The sequence below is a fragment of the Gadus macrocephalus genome, chromosome 17, assembly GCF_031168955.1.
Source record: "Gadus macrocephalus chromosome 17, ASM3116895v1".
Classification (NCBI taxonomy): Eukaryota; Metazoa; Chordata; class Actinopteri; order Gadiformes; family Gadidae; genus Gadus; species Gadus macrocephalus.
Window position 1 is genome coordinate 4456070 of NC_082398.1, and position 26268 is coordinate 4482337.

At 43.8% G+C, this 26268-nt stretch overlaps 2 protein-coding genes across 7 annotated transcripts; both read right to left on the reverse strand.

Moving 5' to 3' along the window:
• Positions 1-4092: 4092 nt before the first annotated feature.
• On the reverse strand, positions 4093-9207 carry LOC132445730 (GATA zinc finger domain-containing protein 14-like). The gene is made up of 7 exons (XM_060035845.1): positions 9202-9207; positions 5857-6607; positions 5503-5694; positions 5314-5409; positions 5064-5202; positions 4772-4903; positions 4093-4342 (listed from the first exon to the last, which is right to left on the reverse strand). Exons 1-3 carry the CDS (start codon positions 9205-9207, stop codon positions 5666-5668), a joined length of 786 nt encoding a protein of 261 aa, XP_059891828.1. The 3' UTR covers positions 4093-4342; positions 4772-4903; positions 5064-5202; positions 5314-5409; positions 5503-5665.
• si:cabz01007794.1 (ice-structuring glycoprotein) lies at positions 8931-25043 on the reverse strand. Of its 6 annotated transcripts, XM_060076708.1 has the most exons (12): positions 24864-25022; positions 24440-24504; positions 13784-15423; positions 13416-13604; positions 13214-13309; positions 12962-13097; positions 11224-12821; positions 10856-11044; positions 10652-10747; positions 10400-10535; positions 10079-10258; positions 8931-9451 (listed from the first exon to the last, which is right to left on the reverse strand). In XM_060076708.1, exons 3-12 carry the CDS (start codon positions 15419-15421, stop codon positions 9408-9410), a joined length of 4302 nt encoding a protein of 1433 aa, XP_059932691.1. In that variant the 5' UTR covers positions 15422-15423; positions 24440-24504; positions 24864-25022; the 3' UTR covers positions 8931-9407. The 6 variants fall into 6 exon arrangements, with proteins under 6 accessions (XP_059932691.1, XP_059932692.1, XP_059932693.1 ...); XM_060076709.1 differs by lacking the exon at positions 24440-24504; XM_060076710.1 differs by lacking the exons at positions 12962-13097; positions 13214-13309; positions 13416-13604 and having other exon boundaries at positions 11224-12739; positions 13827-15423; positions 24864-25043.
• Positions 25044-26268: the final 1225 nt, after the last annotated feature.

Below are 26268 nucleotides of genomic sequence, written 5' to 3' on the forward strand. Positions count from 1 at the left end.
AAAAGGATATGCAGATAACGCGGATATAGCTTTGCTAGCAGTTAGCGGGCCAACAGATAGAGGTTTAATGGTCAGCCTAGCTAGAGGTTTAGTGGGCAGCCTAACTAGAGGTTTAGCCTGGAGCGTAGCTAGAGGTTTAGCGTACAGCATTACTTGAGGTTTAGCTGGTAGTAGGGCTGGGCGATATAACTAAATATCATATCCCGATATAGGTCATTCATATCCCGATAACGATATATATCAGGATATAGCACATTTTCTGTAAATTCAATGAATAAATAGTTTATATAAAATGACCACATTTCTGTGGCCTATTTCGTATTACATTTTGAATTATATACTCTACAAATAAAGATAACTTACTCATGATTATTTTTCTCCTTTTATTTAGAACCATGGTGCAATTTATGCATGGAACAAAATTTAAAATATGAATGTATAAATATAAAAAGGTAAATAGAAAATACTTTTTTGGTTGGTTTTCAAAAATATTAAAACCAACCATACCAATAGTCTTTAACAGTAGAACTTTGTATTGTAGCGGCAAACAAAAATGAATACAGGCCTTACATAAATATTGGTATATAAAATACGAAATGTAAACATGGAACACTTTCAAGTTTAAACTAATGCAGCAATATAAGGCTCACAATATAAATCTATAGAATATAACAAGTACGTTTTGAGCACTCGACGTACTCGAGCACTGTACTTTTGTGGACTTCATCCGTAGACTCTCCATACTGTTTTTTCGTGATTCTTTCGTAGGTGGTAAAATAGGTTTGTGGTGTTTGAGTCTGGTGAGGGGACCGGTTAGCCACTCTTATAGGTACGAGCTCACTTTGTCTTGGCTGGTCGTCTGAGTCCTTCTCCTGTTGAGAATTGTCGAATTCACTCTCCTCCATGTTTGTTTGTGTTGCCTTCATGTGACGTGTGGAAGAATGAAAAGCGTTTAAATATTACCGTAGAGTGTGATTTGCGACAAGATGATATAAACAATAGAGCATAATATGAAACGATAGACATTTTTATATCATCACACGATCTATATCGTCATATCGCCCAGCCCTAGCTGGTAGCCTAGCTAGAGTCAAGTGTGCAACCTAGCAAGAGTTTAGTTTGCAGCCTAGCTAGAGTTTAGTGTGCAGCCTAGCTAGAGGTTAAGCAGGCAGCCTAGCTAGCTGTTTAGTGGGCTACCTAGCTCGTGGGTTAGCATGCTTCCTAGCGCGAGGTTTAGTGGTCAGCCTAGTTAGCACTTTAGTGGGCAGCCTAGCTAGAAGTCAAGTGAACAGCCTAGCTTGTGGGATGGCGAGCAGAAAGAGAAGTGAGGAGAAAACATGAAAAAGTCATTGAATTAAATACTTTCTTTTAATATAATCAGACTAGTGGCTATTTAAAAGAGCCAGTAAGCCCAATGTTTCAGCTGGAATTCGAAAACTACGTGACTAAAGAAAAAGCATTCTGGGCTGAAAGCTTTAGGAAAGAGGGGGGCGTGTTATCCTGTTGGAAACGACCCACGCCGACTTTATGATACTTTATGATACCGGCCTAGCTCGTGGTTTAGTGGGCAGCACAGCTACTGGTTTAGCAGGAAGCCTTGCTAGTCTGCCTACCTTGTGACAGTGCCAGGTGAGTTGGCCGGCCGCTGTTTGAAACGGTACTGGTTGCGACTGTGGTGGTTGTGACTGTGGTGGTTGCGACCGTGGTGAGGATACTGGTGCTGGAGCTGGCATCTGATATGTCCAGCACTTGTGTCTGCACTCTAGCCACGGGATTTCCCAGTACACCTGTGCCTAGTGAAGAACACGTACAGTTGAGGATAAGCGATTGCTGGTCATGTGATCATGTTATCCTATATGTGGTTTTGTTTGTGTGTGTGTTGGATTGTGTGGATGGATGTGAAGCTGTGCGTGGCTTTGCTCAGATTGACTTACTGGAAAGGGTTCCGGTGACAATAGCTAGAGAAAAGGACGTAGACAGTGCTCTGGTTGTGGCATCGGGAATGGTGGCAGTAAACGTACACTGGATTGTGGTTCCGTTGATGAGACCCTTCACCGAGTTTACGGTCACCTAACAAGGCAGAGTGAGATCCAGACAATGTAATGATATTTACATTTGCATTGATTTACAGTTGGGGGGTTAAGGTTAAGTGGAACTTCGAAGATGCCAAAAGTACTTAAACTTACGGTTTGTCTAATCAAAGCACTGTTGTTCAGCGAAGCACCGATGAATTCGAAGGACCCTTCGTTGTTGGCGCAAATGTAGGTGATGTCCCCTCCTCCCTGTTATGAGAACCAACAAACAGACAGAACATTAGCTGTGGCAAAAATATATGTCGACTTTAATTGGGCTGTGCAATTGCAGCTGCCATGGGAGTTTTTCCTTACTAAAGAGCTGTCGCTTGACAACGCGACGGCTATGTAGCCTTCCGACTCTCCAGAGAGGCTGAAGCCATAGTTCAGGCCTGCAGTCTGCTGGGCGGATACAAAGTAGCATGTTGTCACCGATGGGTCGCAGCTCGCCGGCTCTTGGGCACAAAGCAGGGTCTCGGTGCAGCCTTCGCTGGAGATGGCCGTCTGCATTTTGAAGACGGAGGGAAAAACAATTTAAGAAGTGCTTGTTTCCCTTCAACAAGAAGGTTCCATCTGGGGGTGATGGAAGACAGTGACACCCTTAGCGTGTTTGAAATGTCCAATCGATTGCGCAATTTTGTTTTAGTTGCAGCCATTGCCGAAAACCCGGCCTCGCATAGGTACGTGGTGGGAAATGGAAGCATCGTTTTCAGCGCTTTTACGGATATCTCGGGATACTCCGCTTTGGTTTTGATCCAAAAACCCGCCAGAGAGGTTTGCTCAAACACACTTTTAAGACCACCATCATTAGCTATTTCGATCATTTGATCTTCCTCCTGCACTGACAAGTGATTCGGGAAATTGACAAATGGGTTGCGGATCCAATCATTCATTCGCCATGGATCTTTGGAGGATGGGAAGTAACGTTCGAATTCATTTGAAAGCGCAACAAGGTGATCGCGCACCAGCTGCGAGAGAATGGGCCCTGCCTCAGTCTCTCCCAAAGTCCCCACCAATGTTTGGAACATATCGAATACTCCCTTGTCCACTCGTCGCTCCCACAAATCAAGCTTGGCTTTAAATGCAGCAACTTTATCTGCCAGTTTAAAGAAAGTCGTCATTCTCCCCTGGAGTGTCAGGTTGAGCTGAGCTCATAGTGTGAGACTACTGTTGAACTGAACAACTGAAGTGAGCTTAGGCTGTGCGCGCAGCCGCTGAAACCAATACGTGTTGAGGACGGGACAGACAGACAGTTATGCCTAAGAAAAGAAGTTAAGACCTTGCCAAAAATGTTATATGCAATCTAACAACTGCATATAGACTTATGGCATGTAAAAGAGTGACAGTGTTGCGAAGTAAATTGAGTTTACTAAGTGTGCATGCATTTTGCATGAATTTTTTAAATTTAATTTATTTTTTCTATTCATGTCGTAGCCTATTAACCCACGGCCCGGTTAGGAATGTCCCGCGTACCGGGCCGCAGCCCGGTGGTTGGGGACCGCTGCATTAGATGACAGATGATAAGCCCATCCTTCCAATTAGCTTGTGTGGAGCGCAGATGCATACCACCTATCACCTTGAATGGTCATGACCTTGATTGAAGAGATCGGGTTGCTCTAGTCTAGCATGTAAAATAATCCAATATAGGCCATTCCATCATGTAATGACCAGAAATTAGGTAAAGCGTGGTTACAAAGTAGGCAAGAACAGAATCAAGTTGACTGGTATAGGTATATTTTATTTAACAAACAAACAAAGTGCATAACAATCGGATCATACCACCACTGTTTGAATGCATGTTTTTCCTGTGAGCAGAATTAACTTAATTTAATTCTGCTCTTAATTTTCGTGCTTAGATAATCACAAATCGCAAGTTTATTTAACATACAAGCCAGTATCGTTTCTGCCATCCAGTGGCATCATTCAACGAAGAGAGAGGGGACAAACATTGGTTCAGTGCCTGATAACCTGTTTGTCTGAGACTTACGCAATAAATACATGACACATACAATGGAATAGAAGGACAAAATTGTTAGAAAAATAAATAGCTCCTTCTTTAAGTCTAATTTCTAGGCATCGTCATGGGCCTTTAATTAACAATATCCTTCCATTAATGAACTGAGGATTGAAAAATACAAAGTATTTTACGAATTGTTCATATATTTTTGATGTAGTTAATATATGTAATGTAGGTTTTTACTACTTTTGGAACTTCTTAAAGCTGCTTTATAGCAAGGTCAGACCCATGGTCCCTAGGATGATGAGCAGAGCTGAAAATAGAGAGAAAGAGATTAAGTTATTTCATAATTGCATTAAACGTTGCTTTTACGATTAACAGACAACTAGTGGCCACTTTAAAGTGAGGCCTAGGCAACTATATCTGCTGAAGCAGGTATTGCTAGCAGTTAAGATAGTGGATTTGTGGACAGCCTAGCTATAGGTTAACAGGGTAGTCTAGCTAGAGGTTAACAGGGTAGCCTAGCTAGAGGTTAACTGGGCATCCTAGCTAGAGGTTAAGTGGGCAGCCTAGCTAGAAGTCTAGCCTGCAGCATACTGGAGTGGGCAACTTTACTTGAGGTTTAGCTGGTAGCCTAGCTAGCACTTAAGTGGCAGGCCTATCTAGAGATTAAGAGGGCAGCCAAGCTCATGGATTAGCATGCAGATACCGGTTTAGCAGGGAGCGTTGCTAGTCCGCCTACCTTGTGACAGTGCCTGGTAGGTTGGCCTGCCGCCGGCGGAGGTGATGAGGTTGGTGCTATTGGAGTTGGGGTTGCCCAGCTCCACCCTTCCGGTCTGGACTCTGGGCACGGGAGCTCCCAGGACGTTGGTGGCTGGTTAAGAACATGTACAGTTAAGGATAAGCGATTGAAGATCCTGTGATCATATGATCCTGTTTGGTGTGTGTGTGTGTGTGTGTGTGTGTGTGTGTGTATGTCTGTGTGTGTGTGCGTTGGTGTGAAGCTTTCTTGGGCTTTTACTCGATTGGCTTACCGGGGTTGAATGCTCCGGTGACAAGAGCTAACGAAAAGGTAGTCTGCGTCCTGCTGGCTGTCGCATCAGGGATAGTGGCTGCGAACGTACACTGGATTCTGTTCCCGTCGATGCGTCCCTTCACCGAGTTTGCATTCAGCTAAAAAGGCAGAGTCGAAGCCAGTCAATGTTTTGATATCAACACGTCCATTGACAGTTAAGAGGTTAGGGTTAAGTGGAACTTTCAGGTGCCGAATGAACTTAAACTTACAGTTTGTCGAATCAATTGATCGTTTTGAAAGATCGTTCCGATGAATTCGACCCTTCCATTGTTGTTGGCGCAAACGTAAGTAGTATCTCCTCCTCCCTGTGATGAGACCCAGCAAACAGACAGCACATTAGCAATGTTGCAGACATAAGTCGATTTTAATTGATCTGTGCGATTGTCAGGGTTATTTACCAAAGCAATGTCCGGTGACAACGTGCAGCCTATGTAGCCATCGGACTGTCCAGAGAGTCCAAACTCAAAGTTCCGTCCGGCAGTCCGTCTGGCACCCACAAAGAAACAGGGTCCAGCCACCGATGGGTCACAGCTCTGTGGCTGTGAGGCACAGAGCTGGGAACTACTGCAACTTTGGTTGGAGATGGGGCTCTGTGATTGATGACGGCGGGAAAAATGATTTAATAAGTGCGGGTAATTATTATTATTATTATGTGTCCGATTTTTCTATTTTTCCTAATTTATTGTTATTTAGGCTACATGACATAATACAATTTCTGTCATTGTAGTGTATTATTTAGGTGAAACACTTACCAATTGACTTCCTACCGTACTGTTGGATGTCAGTACAGGTGGACTCGTTGTGGTTGCGGCGACTGTCGTGGTTGCGGCTGCTGGGGTTGTGGCGGCTGTCGTGGTTGCAGCTGCTGTTGTGGTTGCGCCTGCTGCTGTTGTGGTTGCGCCTGCTGCTGTTGTGGTTGCAGCGGCCGTTGTGGTTGCGGCCGCTGTTGTTGCTGCTGCGGTGGTGGTTGCGGCTGCGGTGGTGGTTGCGGCTGCGGCGGTGGTTGCGGCTGCGGTGGTGGTTGCGGCTGCCATTGTGGTGGTTGCGGCTGCCGGTGTGGTTGCGGCTGCCGTGGTGGTTGCGGCTGCGGTGGTAGTTGCGGCTGCCGGTGTGGTTGCGGCTGCCGTGGTTTTTGCGGCTGCCGTGGTGGTTGCGGCTGCCATTGTGGTGGTTGCGGCTGCCGTGGTGGTTGCGGCTGCCATTGTGGTGGTTGCGGCTGCCGTGGTGGTTGCGGCTGCTGTTGTGGTGGTTGCGGCTGCGGTGGTAGTTGCGGCTGCCGGTGTGGTTGCGGCTGCCGTGGTTGTTGCGGCTGCCGTGGTGGTTGCGGCTGCCATTGTGGTGGTTGCGGCTGCCGTGGTGGTTGCGGCTGCCATTGTGGTGGTTGCGGCTGCCGTGGTGGTTGCGGCTGCTGTTGTGGTGGTAGCGGCTGCGGTGGTAGTTGCGGCTGCCGTGGTTGTTGCGGGGGCTGTGGTGGTTGCGGCTGCCATGGTGGTTGCGGTCTGGCTAGAGGCTCCAGCCAGAATGGTCAGTGCCAAAAGCAGGGAGAACAGCATTCCTCCGGCCATGTCTAGCAATGGTAAAGTTAAAGTTGTGAGACATTGCCCCAGTGCTGCCATTTTTTGCGTTTGTTAGCATTTCAAATAATTGTCTTCAAATTGTTCTTGTATCGCCTAGAACAGATTGTTCTCAAACTATTTTAATTCAAAGGTTCATAGTTTGGTTACAACAAAGAATCTCCCTCTTAAAAAATTACACAATTTTGAAAATACCAACAGATTGATCCCATATTTAATGCATTTAAAATAACCTAAATGTACACATTTGGCCTTGCTTGAAGTATACTTTACTATAAATGATTAATGTGAAGATTATTATTCTATAATAAAATGCTATTCTATATCGTAGGCTGGTTTAGTTATACCACATGTATTATTACAACATGTGTGTAGGCGAACCCAACATTAGCCTACTTTTTTGGGAATAAACAAATTTATATTAAGAGATATCACTGGATTTAGCCCCTCACATACGTAGGCCTATTATTTTACATTTGCATTAAGCAAATAAAACCACTGGACACATTATCTTTGGTATTGGATTCAGAACACAAGGTGCCTTATAGTTAGTACAACTCAGTTAGTAGCCTCATTAAGTGGGTTTACCTACCAGTTTCCTTTTTCACACGTACAAATCAATTCAGAGTAACAGTGGGGTTAAGGTAGTCCGGCTCAGCTGGAAAAGATTTCTTTCCTCTCCTAAAGTCTCTCTTGCAGGTGTCTGAAGTCTGTGAATGGATGGACAGGGGATCTGTGTTCGGTATTTAAAGGAAGAAGGAGGAACTTGATCTTGTGGATAACACCTGATCTTGCGTGTATGAGGCGTGGTGGAAATAATTCCGGATTATCAACTACGTCAAACCTTTTGTCATCCTCCTGATGGTAAACATCCCAAGACTCTTGCTTCCTTTTGCCAATTTTTTGACATTTTTTAAATCAATAATTCCCGTCATTGGCAAATTATGTCATGACCAGTTTTTCAGATTCAGACAATTATATTCATCCCAAGAAGGGCATTTCATTTGCAGCACTATACACACAACTTTAAAAAAGTAGAATACTCAGACAAAACAAGATAGGGCCTAAAAAAATTTTTTGTTTGGTTCCGGTTTCCGACCGACCCTGTCAATTTATGTGCGACCCAAATTATTTTATGAGCTTTATAAAAAAAATAAATAAAAAAATATATATATATTTTTTGATGCAAACTAAAATCACGTTTTGGTCCAGCACCTCTTCATTCTGTACAAGGATGAGCGAATTTTCTCGTTTTTCAATGAAAACAACCTACCTATCATTCGCTGCCGCTGGAAAAAATAAAATAAAAAAATAAAAAAAATTCCCTACCTACCCATGACCTCAACTGACAACCAACAGGAACCAAACTTTTTTTTTTTTTAGGCCCAGTTATATGTCAGAGGCAACAGATCAGCGTTCATAGGTCAGTACAAGAAAACAACGGGCAGCAGTCAATTAAATAAAACATTCGTCATAGCTCATATTAATAATCAAGGTTAAAGGAATGTAACAGTCATTTAAAATACTGTCTGCATTCAATAGCCTGATACCAGGACAAAGGCAGATGCTGTGGGAAACTGGTTTATTGTAGAATTGGACGGTTTGGTGCATGCAGAGCAGGTATTGAATACTGACAAGGCAGAGTTCCTAATGAGTGTGTTGTTGTTGTTGTTGTTGTGGTTGTGGTTGTTGTAACCTGAAAACAACAACAGAGTTGGAAGAAGTGTCAGTCAGGGAAGGTGCTCCGTATTGGCATGTCAGAGCTACCCATGAGCATGTGTGGTGATGGCTGGTTCAACCTGTGTGCCCTGATTATTGAATGTGTCACAGGTGTGCAGCCCCACCCAGCCCCAGAGCCTGTCAAGAGGATTCGGGTTAGTTGAGGCTGCCTAAACCAGCCATCAACAAAACTCTACATTGGTATCTATGTCTAGATATGGATATATTTCTGTCTGGATATATTTTTCTGTACGGTCAAAACTGAAGAGATCTCCTAAAATCGACAAATACAAAATCAAATGACCAATTGAGCATTGTTGGCGATTACACTTTTGCCTTTAATGAACCCATTCATAGTCTTGACATTAAATAGCCGTATAGCAGGCGTTTGCCTGCTATACGGCTTATAACAAGGCCAGTCTTTGCCTTATAACAAGGCCAGTCCTATGGCTTCTATGATGATGGGCAGAGATAAAAATGCAGACGAGAGAGGGAAAGGGAGGAGAATATTTCATAATCACATTACAAAGCCATTATTTAAAAAAGGTTGCTTTTACAATTTGACAATGAGGCAACTAGAGGCAGTATCGTTTCTGCCATCCAGTGGCATCATTCAACGAAGAGAGAGGACAAACATTGTTTCAGTGCCCGATAACCTGTTTGTCTGAGAGCAACACAATAAATACATGAAACATACAATCAGATGTGTTGAAATATACACTAAAGTCATGTCTCAACCCAAGTTAAAAAAAAGGACATAATTGTTAAGAAAAATAAATAGCTCCCTCTTTAAGGCTAACTGACAGGCATCGTCATGGGCCTTTAATTAACAAAATCCTCCATTAATGAACTGAATATAGAAAAAAAGTGAAGTATTTTACAAACAGTCAAAAGTTTTTTTTTATGTAGTTAATTAATTAAATGTAAATGTTTAGTTCATCAAATAAAAAATTGTGGATGCTAAGGATTGTATTTTCACAATTATGTTTTTGTCACTTCTTAAAGTTGCTTTATAGCAAGGCCAGGCCCATGGTCCCTAGGATGATGAGTAGAGCTGCAAATGGGGGCAAGAGAGGAAAAGAGATGAGATTATTTCATCGTTACTTTAAAACAATGAATTTAAGATTATCAGACAACTAGTTGCTACTTAAAAGCAAAGCCGAAGCAACTTGTATGTTAATTGGTGAATCAAAGGATATGCAGATAACGCGGATATAGCTTTGCTAGCAGTTAGCGGGCCAACAGATAGAGGTTTAATGGTCAGCTTAGCTAGAGGTTTAGTGGGCAGCCTAACTTGAGGTTTAGCTGGTAGCCTAGCTAGAGTTAAGGGTGCATCCTAGCAAGAGTTTAGTTTGCAGCCTAGCTAGAGTTTAGTTTGCAGCCTAGCTAGAGTTTAGTGTGCAGCCTAGCTAGAGTAATTGAATTAAATACTTTCTTTTAATATAATCAGACTAGTGGCTACTTAAAAGAGCCAGTAAGCCCAATGTCTCAGCTGGAATTCGAACACTACGTCTTTAAAAAAAAGCATTCTGGGCTGAAAGCTTTAGGAAAGAGGGGGGCGTGTTATCCTGATGGTAACGACCCACGCCGACTTTATGATACTTTATGATACCGGCCTAGCTCGTGGTTTAGTGGGCAGCACAGCTACGGGTTTAGCAGGAAGCCTTGCTAGTCTGCCTACCTTGTGACAGTGCCAGGTGAGTTGGCCGGCCGCTGTTTGCAACGGTACTGGTTGCGACTGTGGTGGTTGTGACTGTGGTGGTTGCGACCGTGGTGAGGATACTGGTGCTGGAGCTGGCATTTGATAAGTCCAGCACTTGTGTCTGCACTCTGGCCACGGGATTTCCCAGTACACCTGTGCCTAGTGAAGAACACGTACAGTTGAGGATAAGCGATTGCTGGTCACGTGATCATGTTATCCTGTATGTGATTTTGTTTGTGTGTGGTTTGGATTGTGCGGATTGATGTGAAGCTTTGCGTGGCTATGCTTAGATTGACTTACTGGACAGGGTTCCGGTGACAATAGCTAGAGAATAGGACGTAGACAGTGCTCTGGTTGTGGCATCAGGAATGGTGGCATTAAACGTACACTTGATTGTGGTTCCGTTGATGAGACCCTTCACCGAGTTTACGGTCACCTAACAAGGCAGAGTGAGATCCAGACAATGTATTGATATTTACATTTGCATTGATTTACAGTTGGGAGGTTAAGGTTAAGTGGAACTTCGAAGATGCCAAAAGTACTTAAACTTACGGTTTGTCTAATCAAAGCACTGTTGTTCAGCGAAGCACCGATGAATTCGAAGGACCCTTCATTGTTGGCGCAAATATAGGTAATGTCCCCTCCTCCCTGTTATGAGAACCAACAAACAGACAGAACATTAGCAGTGGCACAAATATATGTCGACTTTAATTGGCCTGTGCAATTGACAGAGCTGCCTTTGGAGTTTTTTCTTACTAAAGAGCTGTCGGTTGACAACGTGACGCCTATGTAGCCTTCCGACTCTCCAGAGAGGCTGAAGCCATAGTTCAGGCCTTCAGTCTGCTGGGCGGATACAAAGTAGCATGTTGTCACCGATGGGTCGCAGCTCACCGGCTCTTGGGCACAAAGCAGGGTCTTGGTGCAGCCTTCGCTGGAGATGGCCGTCTGCATTTTTAAGACGGAGGGAAAAACAATTTAAGAAGAGAAGGGAAAAAAAGTGTTTTAATATTATAATCTTTCAACTCTTAATCATTATTATCAAGTCTATTTGATTGAACATAGTTTCAGTCAATTGTATGGAATTGAAGTGGATTGTATTTGTTCTAGATTGGACAAATCCTTACCAGTAGAGCTTCAACTGGGGTTTTAGTAGATGCTGCCGTAGAGGTGGCTACGGCAGGCGTTGCAATGGTGCTAGCCGTGGTTTCAGCAGGCGTTGCCACGGTGCTAACGGTGGCACCGGTGGATGTAGAGCTCATCATTGGGGAACTTGCAGTGGATCCAGCTGCTGTAGAGCTCATCATTGGGGTACTTGCAGTGGATCCAGCTGCTGTAGAGCTCTTCATTGGGGTACTGACTGTGGATCCAGCTGCTGTAGAGCTGATCATTGGGGTACTAGGGGTTGATCCGGTTGCTATAGAGCTGATCATTGGGGTACTAGGGGCTGATCCGGTTGCTATAGAGCTGATCATTGGGGTACTAGGGGCTGATCCGGTTGCTATAGAGCTGATCATTGGGGTACTAGGGGCTGATCCGGTTGCTATAGAGCTGATCATCGGGGTACTGACTGTGGATCCGGTTGCTATAGAGCTGATCATTTGGGTACTAAGGGTTGATCCAGCTGCTATAGAGCTCATCATCGGGGTGCTAGGGGTTGATCCTGTTGCTATAGAGCTCATCATCGGGGTACTTGCGGTGGATCCGGTTGCTATAGAGCTCATCATCGGGGTACTTACGGTAGATCCAGCTGCTGTAGAGCTCATCATTGGGGTACTGACTGTGGATCCGGTTGCTATAGAGCTCATCATTGGGGTACTTGGGGTTGATCCTGATGCTGTAGAGCTCATCATCGGGGTACTAGGGGTTGATCCGGTTGCTATAGCGCTCATCATTGGGGTACTAGGGGTTGATCCTGATGCTGTAGAGCTCATCATCGGGGTACTAGGGGTTGATCCGGTTGCTATAGCGCTCATCATTGGGGTACTTGCGGTGGATCCGGTTGCTATTGAGCTCATCATCGGGGTACTAGGGTTTGATCCTGATGCTATAGAGCTCATCATTGGGGTACTTGCAGTGGATCCAGCTGCTGTAGAGCTCATCATTGGGGTACTTGCAGTGGATCCAGCTGCTGTAGAGCTCATCATTAGGGTACTAGGGGCTGATCCTGTTGCTATAGCGCTCATCATCGGGGTACTTGCGGTGGATCCGGTTGCTATAGAGCTCATCATCGGGGTGCTAGGGGTTGATCCTGTTGCTATTGAGCTCATCATTGGGGTACTTGCAGTGGATCCAGCTGCTGTAGGGCTCATCATTGGGGTACTGACTGTGGATCCAGCTGCTGTAGAGCTCATCATTTGGGTACTTGCTGTGGATCCGGTTGCTATAGAGCTCATCATTGGGGTACTTGCTGTGGATCCGGTTGCTATAGAGCTCATCATCAGGGTACTAGGGGTTGATCCAGTTGCTATAGAGCTCATCATCGGGGTACTAGGGGTTGATCCAGCTGCTATAGAGCTCATCATCGGGGTACTAGGGGTTGATCCTGATGCTGTAGAGCTCATCATTGGGGTACTAGCCGTGGATCCGGCAGGCGTTGCCAGATTACTAGAGGTGCTCACGGTAGTTGAGACTGTGGTTTGGGTGCTGGGGCTGTAACTGGCGTCTGATATGTCCAGAACTGGGGTCTGGACTCTGGCCACGGGGACTCCAAGTGTACCTGAGCCTAGTGAGGAACATGTACAGTTGAGGATATGCGGTTTCTGGTCACGTGATCATTTGATCCTGTATGTTGTTTTGTTCGTGTGTGTGTTGGATGTGCGGATGGATGTGAAGCTTTGTGTGGCTTTGACCAGATTGACTTACTGGAAAGGGTTCCGGTGACAATGGCTAGAGAATAAGACGTAGACAGTGCTCTGGTTGTGGCATCAGGAACGGTGGCTGTAAACGTACACTGGATTGTGGTTCCGTTGATGAGACCCTTCACCGAGTTCACGGTCACCTAAGAAGGCAGAGTCAGATCCAGACAAATGTATTGATATTTACATTTGTATTGATAGTCAGTTGGGGGGTTTGGTTTAAGTGGAACTTCCAGGTGCCGAAAGTACTTCAACTTACAGTTTGTCTACTCAAAGCACCATTGTCAAGCGAAGCACCGATGAATTCGAAGGACCCTTCATTGTTTGCGCAAATATAGGTGATGTCCCCTCCTCCCTGTTATGAGAACCAACAAACAGACAGAACATTAGCTGTGGCAAAAATATATGTCGACTTTCATTGGCCTGTGCAATTTTCAGCTGCCTTTGGAGTTTTTTCTTACTAAAGAGCTGTCGGTTGACAACGCGACGGCTATGTAGCCTTCCGACTCTCCAGAGAGGCTGAACCCATAGTTCAGGCCTTCAGTCTGCTCGGCGGATACAAAGTAACATGTTGTCACCGATGGGTCGCAGCTCGCCGGCTCTTGGGCACAAAGCAGGGTCTTGGTGCAGCCTTCGCTGGAGATGGCCGTCTGGATTTTGAAGACGGAGGGAAAAACAATTTAAGAAGAGAAGGGAAAAAAAGTGTTATGATATTATAATCTTTCAACTCTTAATCATTATTATCAAGGCTATTTGATTGAATATAGTTTCAGTCAATTGTATGGAATTGAAGTGGATTGTATTTGTTCTAGATTAGACAAAGCCTTACCAGTAGAGCTTCAACTGGGGTTTTAGTAGATGCTGCCATAGAGGTGGCTACGGCAGACGTTGCAATGGTGCTAGCCGTGGTGCCAGCAGGCGTTGCCGCGGTGCTAACGGTGGCACCGGCGGATGTAGAGCTCATCATTGGGGTACTTGCAGTGGATCCAGCGGCTGTAGAGCTCATCATTAGGGTACTAGGGGTTGATCCTGTTGCTGTAGCACTCATCATTGGGGTACTTGCAGTGGATCCAGCGGCTGTAGAGCTCATCATTAGGGTACTAGGGGTTGATCCTGTTGCTGTAGCACTCATCATTGGGGTACTTGCGGTGGATCCGGTTGCTGTAGAGCTCATCATCGGGGTGCTAGGGGTTGATCCGGTTGCTATAGAGCTCATCATCGGGGTACTTGTGGTGGATCCGGTTTCTATAGAGCTCTTCATTGGGGTACTTGCAGTGGATCCAGCTGCTGTAGGGCTCATCATTTGGGTACTTGCGGTGGATCCGGTTGCTATAGAGCTCATCATCGGGGTACTAGGGGTTGATCCAGCTGCTGTAGAGCTTATCATTGGGTTAGGAGGGGTTGATCCTGATGCTGTAGAGCTCATCCTTGGGGGACTGACTGTGGATCCAGCTGCTGTAGAGCTCATCATCGGGGTACTTGCGGTGGATCCAGCGGCTGTAGAGCTCATCATTGGGGTACTAGGGGTTGATCCGGTTGCTATAGAGCTCATCATTGGGTTACTTGCGGTGGATCCAGCTGCTGTAGAGCTCATCATCGGGATACTAGGGGTTGATCCAGCTGTTGTAGAGCTCATCATCGGGGTACTAGGGGTTGATCCGGTTGCTGTAGAGCTCATCATTGGGGTACTAGGGGTTGATCCAGCTGTTGTAGAGCTCATCATTGGGGTACTTGCGGTGGATTCAGCTGCTGTAGAGCTCATCATCGGGGTACTAGGGGTTGATCCAGCTGCTGTAGAGCTCATCATCGGGGTACTTGCGGTGGATCCAGCGGCTGTAGAGCTCATCATTGGGGTACTAGGGGTTGATCCGGTTGCTATAGAGCTCATCATTGGGTTACTTGCGGTGGATCCAGCTGCTGTAGAGCTCATCATCGGGGTACTAGGGGTTGATCCAGCTGTTGTAGAGCTCATCATCGGGGTACTAGGGGTTGATCCGGTTGCTGTAGAGCTCATCATTGGGGTACTAGGGGTTGATCCGGTTGCTGTAGAGCTCATCATTGGGTTACTTGCGGTGGATCCAGCTGTTGTAGAGCTCATCATTGGGGTACTTGCGGTGGATTCAGCTGCTGTAGAGCTCATCATCGGGGTACTAGGGGTTGATCCAGCTGTTGTAGAGCTCATCATTGGGGTACTTGCTGTGGATCCAGCTGTTGTAGAGCTCATCATTGGGGTACTTGCGGTGGATCCGGTTGCTATAGAGCTCACCATTGTGGTACTGACTGTGGATCCGATTGCTATAGAGCTCATCATTGGGGTGCTAGGGGTTGATCCAGCTGCTGTAGTGCTGATCATTGTGGTACTAGCGGTGGATCCAGCTGTTGTAGAGCTTATTGCCGTTGTCTGGGTAGAGGCTACTGGCACAATTGTCAGTGCCAATAGCAGGGAGAAGAGGAGACTCCAGCCCATGGCTAGAAATGGTAAAGTTAAAGTTAGTCGAGAGGCAGGGTTTATAGCCTGTGCTTTTGCTTTTGTAAGTTTTTACCATGAACTAGCCTCCTTTTAACTCTGAAACACTGTTGGCATTTCAAATTGTTTTTTCCATATTGTTTCTATATTGCCTAACATGGTATTATTCTCAAATTTAACTCAAAGGGAGTTGGTGGTTACAGTTCAGATTCTCAACCAAATGTAAAAAAAAAAACAGCAGGTTCAATGCATTTGAATGACCAAAATGGACACATTTGACCACGCTGAAAATATACTTTACCCTTAATGTTTAATGACTTTACCCTTAATGTTTATAAGCCTAATGTGTATTAATTCTAACAGATGTTGTATTATCAAAACTCTGTAGGCGAACCCAATATAAGACATTGTAGTAATAAACCAATTCATATAAATCAATAATCGCTAAATTAATATCATATTAGTAGGCCTATCGTTTAATATTTATGTTTAGCAATTAAAAACAATAAAAAATATAACCTTAAGCGGTAATTAACAGGGTCCGAGGAAAATGAAAAGTCAAGAACACATAATGGAAGATATATAAATATGACATGTAATTATGAAGGAAAGATGTTGATGTTCCCCTTAATGCCATACTGTGCCTCGGCTTTCAGGTGACTGGGCTGCAGAGCAATGGCCGAATGTCATGTTCAGCTTGTTCATAATTGTCTAATCGGGATTCAAACTCTCAAAGGATCACCAGTACAAGGCATTATCCCATTGAGCCACTGACAAACCTGAAATGTAGCCTCCTTCACATGGTCAAAATGTATATTGATAAGCACACAACATCCAGAAAACTCCAAGCAAACATTTCTCAAATGAATTAAGGGCTTTCAAGCAAATACCTGAAAAATCTTTGAAATTCTGGGTAAATTAAACATTTGATGTCAAGAACGCTAACGGAAGAAATATTAATATGTCAGAGTTCATTATGAAGGAAAAATGGTTAACGAAGAAGTTCCCCCTAATGCCATACTGTGTCTTGGCAGTCCGATTCTTGGAAACTAATGAGCCGGAATGTTGATTGCCTGATGAATTTCAGGTGGTGTTCAATGTTGTGTTTCTTAAATGATTGGCAATGACAGGATGTCATGTTCAGCTTGTTCATAATGCTCTAATCAGGATTCGAACACTCAACCTAAGTATCACTAGCCTGACGATGTCATACTCATAATTCTAGTCAGAATATGAGTGAGACCGAACCATTGGGCTGTGATTATAGGGCGGAACCAGGAAGGAAAATGCCTCTTCGCTCAATTGGATAGACCTAAAACCAATCAGAGCAACGTAGTATGTGACGTATGTTGTGCGACGCACAGCTATTCTCAAACTAACTCAACTGAGCGCACGTTCGAAGAAGTAGAAAAAGAAGCACGGCAAAAACATCTTTTCCATCTACAAACGCCTTGATTGCGTTTCTCTGTTCCTCTTTCAGAATTAAGGCGCTGTCGAGGTCTTCTAAAACAGACTCAATGGCAGAATCTACCCTTCTTAGCTCTCCAGCGGCAGCCATGTTTGTTGAACACGAATTCGAACTGAGCGCTCTTTGGTGACGTGGTTGATTACGTTAATGTGTATCATCTGTCCATCAACGTATAAAGCCCGCCCTTACAATTTGATTGGTCAGATCACTTTTTCGAGGCCTTGAATACCTCCCAACTAGCTCAATTCCAGACTGAATCTCCCAGACCAAAAATTTTGTGGGCGGAGTTCAGGCTGGTATCCAGGCTAAAGTATCACCAGTACACGGCATTATCTCGTTGAGCCACTGACATTCCTGAACTGCTTGAAGCCTCATTCACATCGCAAAAATGTCTATTGATAAGCACACAACATCAGGAAAACAGTGCAAAAAAACATCCAGAGAATGTTTCACTGTTAACGGTATCCAGCTAATAATAGCCCTATGTTATTGTATAGCTGTAGCTATACAATAACAAAATGTTCATGTAGGCAAAACCGGCTGAGACTGTGGACGTTTGGCTTTTCTATGAAATTGTGGGAAAATCTAACGATTTTAGAGCAAAAGACCAGGGTTTTATAGATGCATCTGATTCTAGAGATTAATAATATGAAAGAACTTTGAGTCCAGGTCAATCTGGTGAGGAGAAATATGATGATGAAATATCATGATTTTTTACAATAGCGCCACCTTTGGGGGCAGTCCCACCAATTTGGGTTTATGGGTAGTGGGGGTTATTGGTAACCATACCTGAAGATTTCAAGTGTTTTCGAACATACGGTATAGGCTGCAGAATGACTTACAGAATTTGAGGGGAAAAAAAACGTTAAAGAAACAATAGCGGAGCAAGCAGCGGACCCCTAATGAAACTGGAGTATATAAAGTTAAGTAATGAAAACGCATGCTTTGTATTTTTCACTTTGGCTAGTGTCTAACAGTTGGGCCAACATCTCAGAGATAGTAGTAAGGTTTGTTAACCTACCTGTATTTTTTCTTTTCTTTTTAAATCACACGTCTGAATCGATTCGAAGTAAAAGACACTGGTGCTCAAGGTACTGCGGCTCAGTGTTGGACGGTTATAGTTATTTTCCTCGGTCAGATCCCTCTCTCAGGTGAACAGTGTGAAGTGATGGACAGGGGAACCGGGCCCGCTATTTAAAGGGATGAGGAGGGACTTGAAATCGCGCTCTGCAAGACCTGGCCTCTCATGCATAATGCATATTGGAAACACTTCAGGGTCTGCAGAATGTGTCGGGCTTCTTGTCAACCTCCCAAGAAAAAACCTACCCTCTCAGTAATTGCTGTCTTGAGCAAAATACGGTCCAACCTGTTTGACTAATGGACAAGAAACCGACTCAAATGGAGGCGTCAAAAACATAGTCCTAGGCCTAGCTGAAATTTAATTAAAATACATAAAGTTGGTAGCAACCATGACGGGGTCCTAATGTTTGACGAGTATGTTGGCCCAATGAAAGCCTGATAGTATACATTATTATTGGATGTAATGACACGTTTCACAGAATCGTTGTTTGCGATTGGTCTTGAAACAACAACCCCATGGTCATGTGGCCGACACAATACTACTACACTACATGGACATATAGAATATGTATGGTAGATAATAGTATATTTTGAGAAATAGAGGTTTTTCGTACGTGGCGGTATGGTGAGCTTGGTTGGTATGGTAATATGGCATTGGTATGCCCTAAAAACTGGTTTACCGGAGTCAAACATATCAAAACAATCACCAGCCATGTTTCTTAGGCATACTGTGTCAAAATCCAAACTGACCTTTGCGACACTACATTTGTACCACTTTTAGGCCGAGCCTGCTTTGGAGAGAGGCCGTGGTTCAGAAAGGCCACTTCGAACAAATGCATCTAATTTTTATTTTTTCAGATATAGACTTGAAATTTGGCATGGCTATACTATTAGTAGCCATATTCGGATAACGAATACAATAGGGTTCCTGCGTGTTTTGTAGGAACCCCAATGATTATTATTATATGAAAGATATTTGTGTTTTCGGCACGTCTGACAGAACCCAAAATTGCCAGTATCCAAGGAGATGAAGCAGTGGAAGGAATGGACCAATGCAAGGAACAACCCTCAATGTTACTGCTGCTAGATGCAATAACGTGTGGTTAAATTTCACCTCCTGTGTGTCTAACGTTAATTGTTAGGCACAGTGAACCACCAGATCCTCCTCTCAACCCTCAGAGAACTGGGAATCTCAGGCTCTGCATTCTCCCTGTTCACATCCTGCCTCAAGGATCGCACTGACAGGGTCACCTGGAAAGAATCTGTGTTTGAACCTTGTCGTCTCACTACTGGGGTCCCACATGGTTCTCTTCTGGGTCCCATCTGTTATTATTTACTCACTTGGTCTCCCTACGACAGCTATGCAGAGGAAACACAACTTATTCTGTCTTTTCCACTGTCTAAAACCACACAGCAAGAATCTCTGCATGTCTGGTAGACATCTCTCAGTGGTTGTGGACACACTACCTTAAATTTAATCTGGATGTGACTGAGCTGCTCTTCCTGCCAAGGTAGGCATCTCCCATTCACAACCTCTCCATCAATATTGACAACCAGCTCCTGCAGATTAATTCTCAACAACATCAGGAGGACACATCAGATGTGTCCTCCTCACTTTTTTGGCCATCTGGATGAGGAACAGATTCTGTTCCTCATCCAGAGGGCCAAACAAGTGTTGGTCTAGACCAGGGGTGCCCAACCTTTTTTGACCCAAGATCTACTTTTCAAGTAGCCAACCTCCCGAGATCTACCAGCAAACCTACCTTCGAGCGGCGGGGGGGGGGGGACGACTTCAGTGGGGGTTTCATTCCGTCTGCGCACGGCACTTTCTCAACGATAATCAATAATCTTCCTCCCACTCAGGGTGAAAATGGTAGGTCTTAGCTCGTTTCCCCTCAGCCATGCCAACGTTTAGGAGTGTGTAACTACTGTTGACGGCTTTCAACTGCTGTTGACAGCGCATGCGCTACCGCGCGTATATGTCCCGCGCAAATTTTATTTTATTAAAAAAAAAATATATATATTTTATTTTTTTTCTTCACCCCTCGCGGTCGACTTGGGATCTGTCGGCGGTCTACTGGTAGACCGCGATCGACTGGTTGGGCACCCCTGGTCTAGACTCTACGTTCTTGTCATCTTGCAACTAGACTAATGCAACTCACTTCTGGTTGGTCTGCCAGCATGTGCAATTCATCCTCTGCAACTCATCTAGAATGGTGCAGCCAACCCGTTATCCCACACTGCATCTCTCCTCCGCACCCTGCCCTTGTGGTTTGTCCAATCTGATGAAAGTCACTGGTATTTGAATTCTGTGCTGCAAACTACTCCACCCCATCCTCCATTCAGGACATGGTTAAACCACACCCCCAAGCCAGACGACTAGGCTGAATGACTGTCTTCCGGCTTGCTGCTCCATCACGCTTTACAAAATCTTAACTGTTAGCGTTTCTGGCTCCACAATGGTGGAACAAACTACTCACTGACATCAGGAAAGCTGAAACCCTACATTTCTGCTGTTGCAGACAGACATTATTTTTTGAGTGCATGTTGGCCCATGATTACATTGTGTGTAATGTAGCACTTGAAATTGTCTCATGTGCTTTCGATAAAAGTTAGCATGTAGCTTTGAATAAAAGCTAAGTAAATGTAACGTAAAGACTTTCAAAGGAATATCCAAAGTTGGCAAACAACTTGCAAATATGAAAAATCATATGAAAAAACTCAGAGTTTTTAGACGGTATTTATATATTATCTTTTGGATTAAGAGCTGATACATTAAAGAAACGTTTCTACCAAGGCAAACAAGGCTTTTAGAGCAGGACAATGTCAACTTTTAATCAATAACATAATGCAATATTGACCGTGGCCTACTTTGTCTCTCTAGCCTGTAAGAAAATCCAACATAGGCCCAATCATCATGTATGACCAGAAATAAGGTAAAGCAAGTTTGCATTACTTTTCCCGCACATATTTTCCTAAAAAGGTTTATTGTACAAAGTAGGCAAGAACAGAATCTAGTTGACTGGTCTAGGCTATTTTATTTAACATTCAAACAAAGCAAAACATATTAGAAGTCGCAACACAGTGCATTAACTGACACAAGCAGTGTTTGAATGCCTGTTCATTCTGTGAGCAAGATTAAAATATGCAGTGATAACTTTAATCACTTTCCTCCTGTGCTGAGATAATAACCAATCACTATTTCATTCAGCATTCAAGCCAGTATCGTTTCTGCCATCCAGTGGCATCATTCAACGAAGAGAGAGTGGACAAACATTGATTCAGTGCCTGATAATCTGTTTGTCTGAGAAGAACACAATACATAGAGTACACATATAGATGTGTCGAAACATACACAAAACTCATCTCTCACCCAAAGGCAAAAAAAAGGGCATAATTGTAAGAAAAATAAATAGCTCTTTCTTTAAGGCTAACATTCAGGCTTCGTCATGGGGCTGTATTTATCATGATCCTTTGATTAAATAAACGATTTGAGGCATTTTACTAATTGTAAAAAAATAAAGAAGTATCTAATGAAATGAACGTCTTTGTTCATCAAATAAAAATAATTGGATTCTATGGATTGTATTTCCACATGTATTTTATCAATTTATACCGTTTCAAAGCTGCTTTATATCAAGGCCAGTCCCATGGTCGCTATGATGATGAGCAGAGCTGAAAAGGAGGCAAGAGAGGGAAAGAGATGAGATTATTTCATAAATAGATTAAAACGTTGCTTTTGCTCGGCCAAGGCAACTTGTATATTAACTGGTAAAAAAAAAAAGGACATGCAGATAAACACTGTAGCGATATAGCCTTGCTAGCAGTTTAGCGGGCAGCCTACCTAGAGGTAAAGTGAGCATCCTAGCTAGAAGTCTAGCCTGGAGTGTAGCAAGAGATTTAGCAGACATCGTAATTTGAGGTTTAACTGGTAGCCTTGTTCAGAGTTTAATGGGCAGCCTAGCTAGAAGTTTAGCTGCCACACTTTTCCCCTAAAGATCCGCATTTTGATGTGTTTTCATGTTCAAATCAATTCAACTCATTATTTATTTCTTGCATTCTCTTTGTTTCTCTCATTCCCTCGGTTGTGAGGGACCGGTCTGTTGCCGTGCGTGTGCGTGTAATGATGTTTGACACACAACAGATTATTCCTGTGACGCGACACGTCACGGGATGCACAAGGTCAAAAACGAAATGGGTCCATCCTCATGAAATTGTCTGTGGTTGAAAATGCTTAGCTAGAGGTTTAGCAGGCAGCCTAGTTAGTGCTTAAGCGGGCAGCCTAGCAAAAGATTAAGTGGGTATTCTAGCTAGTTTTTTAGCGATCAGCCTAGCTAATGGATTAGCATGCAGCCTAGCTAGAGGTTTAGCAGGCATCCTAGCTTATGGTTTAGCGGGCGGCCTAGCTTGTAGTTTAGCAGGCAGTTTAGCTAGTGATTCGGCAGGAAGCCGAGCTAGTGTGCCTACCTTCTGACAGTGCCTGGTGGATTGGCCGGCCGCTGTTTACGCCAGGTGTGACCACGTTGAGGATGCTTAAGGTGCTGGAGTTGGTGTCTGCTATGTCCAGCACTTTTGTCTGGACTTTGACCTCAGGAGCTCCAAGTTCATCTGTGTCTGGTTAAGAACATGTACACGGTTGAGTATAAGCGTTGGCAGGTCATGTGATCGTGTGACACTGTATGTTGTTTTGTATGTGTGTTTGTTAAAAGTCTGTTGGTGTGAAGCTTTGTGTGGCCTTGACTTGAACGGCTTACCAGGCGAGAAGGTTCCACTGACAACAGCTAACGCAAAGGACGTTGCCGACCCTCTGGCTGTGGCGTCGGGAACGGTGGCTTTAAACGTACACTGGATTGTGGTTCCGTTGATGTGACCCTTCACCGAGTTTGCGTTCACCTAACGAGGCAGAGTGAGATCCAGACAATGTATTGATATTTACATTTGTATTGATAATCAGTTGGGGGGTTAGGATTAAGTGGAACTTCCAGGTGCCAAAAGTACTTCAACTTACAGATTGTCTACTCAAAGCACCATTGTCAAGCGAAGCACCGATGAATTTGAGGTTCCCTTTGTTGTTGGCGCAAATGAAGGTAATATCCCCTCCTCCCTGTTATGAGAACAAACAAACAGACAGAACGTTAGCAATGGCACAAATATGTAGACTTTAATTGGCCTGTTTAATTAACAGCTGCCTTTGGAGTTTTTTTCTTACCAACGAGCTGTCGGTTGACAACGTGCAGCCTATGTAGCCTTCGGACTCTCCAGAGAGGCTGAACTCAAAGTTCTGTCCGGCAGTCCGTTTGGTACCCACAAAGAAACAGGATCCAGCCATCGATGGGTTACAACTCTCCGGCTCTCCGGCACAAAGCAGGGAACTGCCGCAGCCTGCGTTGGAGATGGGGCTCTGTATTTTCATGACAGCGGGACAAAGGACTTGATTAGAGCGCAAACCGTTTGATAAGAGCGGGGTTATTATCAGTCTTATTTTTGATGTTCTCTTTGTGCTCCTACTCATCATTACGTAGGCTATTTGATTGATTATAAGTTCAGTCAATTGTATGTTATTGAAGTAAATTGTGTTGCGAATACTTACGGGTAGACGTTCTACCGTGCCGTCGAAGACCAGGACAGGGGGATTGGTTGGTCCCGTCGCGTTGGTAGAGGCTGCTGTAGATCTCGTAGTGGTAGTAGCAGTGGCTCTAGCTGGGGTAGTTCCAATCATAGTGGTAGCAGCAGGGTCTATAGCTGCGATAGTAGAGGGGGTTGCAGCTGTTGTAGAGCTCACCATTGTGGTACTGGCGGTGGATCCAGCTGCTGCAGAGCTCACCATTGTGGTACTGGCGGTGGATCCAGCTGCTACAGAGCTCATAATTGGGGTACTAGCGGTGGATCCAGCTGTTGTAGAGCTCTCCATTGTGGTACTGGCGGTTGATCCAGCTGCTGTAGAGCTCATCATTGCGGTACTAGCGGTGGATCCAGCTGTTGTCAAGCTCATTATTGTGGTACTGGCGGTTGATCCAGCTGCTACAGAGCTCATAATTGGGGTACTAGCGGTGGATCCAGCTGTTGTAGAGCTCTCCATTGTGGTACTGGCGGTTGATCCAGCTGCTGTAGAGCTCATCATTGCGGTACTAGCGGTGGATCCAGCTGTTGTCAAGCTCATTATTGTGGTACTGGCGGTTGATCCAGCTGCTGTTGAGCTCATCATTGGGGTACTAGCAGTCGATCCAGCTGTTGTAGAGCTCATTGTCGTATTCTGGATAGAGGCTTTTGGCACAATTGTAAGTGCCAATAGCAGGGAGAAGAGGAGACTCTGGCCCATGGCTAAAAAGGGTAAAGTTAAAGTTAGTCAAGAGGCAGGGTTTATAGTCTGTGCTTCAGTTAAAGTTTTTAACAATAAGATAGCCTACTTAAAATATGAAACATTGTTTGCAGCATTTCAAATAGTTTTCTTCATATTGTGCATGTATCACATAGAATAGTATTATTCTTTATTTTAATTCAAAGGTGGATGGTGGTTACAGCCCAGAATCTCAATCTGTTCAAAAAATTGACATATTTGACCACTCTGAAAATATACTTTAAGATTATCATTCTATAATTATTAGCCTATCGTAGGCTGTATTAATTATACCAGATATAATGTTATCATAACTGTGTGTTGGTAAACACAATAAAAGACTACATTGTAGTAATACACAAATTATTATAAACTGATATCACTGGATTAATATCATACGAGTTGGTCGAATTACATTTAGCAATTAAAACAAAGTAAAACATTTTAGGTTCAGGTATCATAACTTGAGGTTTGTATTTTTTCATACTAGTGCCTCACAGTTAATCTCACAGGCTATCTCTCAGAGTTAGGCCTAGTAGTAAGGTTCCATTACCTACCTGTCTTTTATTTGATTTTTAATAATCAGACGAATAGATTGGGAGTACAAGTTGTGTTAAAGATACTGCGGCTCAGTGGTGGATGGTAATAGGCCTAGTTATTTTCCTCTTCTCAGATCCCTCTCGCAGGTGAACAGTGTGGGAAGTGATAGACACTGGTAACGTCCCCGCTATTTAAAGTGATGAGGCGTGACTTGAACTCGCGCTGTACAATACCTGATGTCTGTGCGTGTGGTCTCGTCGGAAACACTTCGTGGTCTAACGTGCTTCTCATCATCAAAACGTCATTTTGTCTCTGATCTACGCCATTTTTCTCTCCCTAATTGTCGTCTTGAGCAAAACAAATATAACGGTATGAACGAGTGAGAAACAAACGGTCTCAAATCTGAACGGCAAAGAAAAAATAGTCCGATGCCTACCTGAAAAATCTAATTATATAATTATTAAAACGATTATACAATATAAATAATAATAATGATTATAAGGAATTTTATTAAAGACATTTGGGTTGTTGCCATGTCTGTCAGACACACGAGTGCAAGTATCCAAGAGGATGAAGAAATGGACAAGGAACCCACATTGTTAAAAAATAACATCTATCCACCTCTAGCAATTATCGTGTCTACCGTTAATTGCTAGAATAAAATGACGACGAACACATTCATTGTCGGACATTATCTGATTTATACATCTAGCTTGAGATATACATTTAGCTTGAGATATATATATACCTCATACAAAATATATATAAATGTTTTGTATGAGGCCTACGTTGAAGATATTTCTTTTTTTTCATTCGCATTTTATGTGTTTCAATGTTCAAATCAAAACTCTTGAATCAACTTTCTTTTTTCTTTCTAGCATTCTCTTTCTTTGTTTCTCTCATTCTCTCGGTTGTGAAGGCCAATGTTCGTTGCCGTGCGTGTCCGTTTGATGATGTTTGACACACAACGGATTATTCCTGTAACGCGACACGTCACGGGACGAGGACAAAAAAAACAAAACGGGTCCGTCCTCATGAAAACGTCTGGGGTTGAAAATGCGCATTGTGCTCTGCGGAAATACTCTGCAGCTTAGTTGACCCGGCAAGCCCAGGCGGCCGGGAGGTGTTGGTTACCATGGACACAAGTGACAACTGACACTCAATCCAATTGATACAAATGACAATTCAGTGCACACTGATTTCCCGCATACAAATTCTACATTCAAATCCCGAGGAACCCCAGGACCCTTCTCACTGAGACTGTGTTTCTGCTACGTTACTTTAAAAGCCAGTGAAGTCTAAATCGGTAGGATTCACAAGGAGATAAAAAACAACATGAAAAAAAGAAAATATGAATGGGAAAATAATCTAAAACACAGATAGGGTTGAATTCAAGTAAATGACAGAAAAAAAGGATTCCAA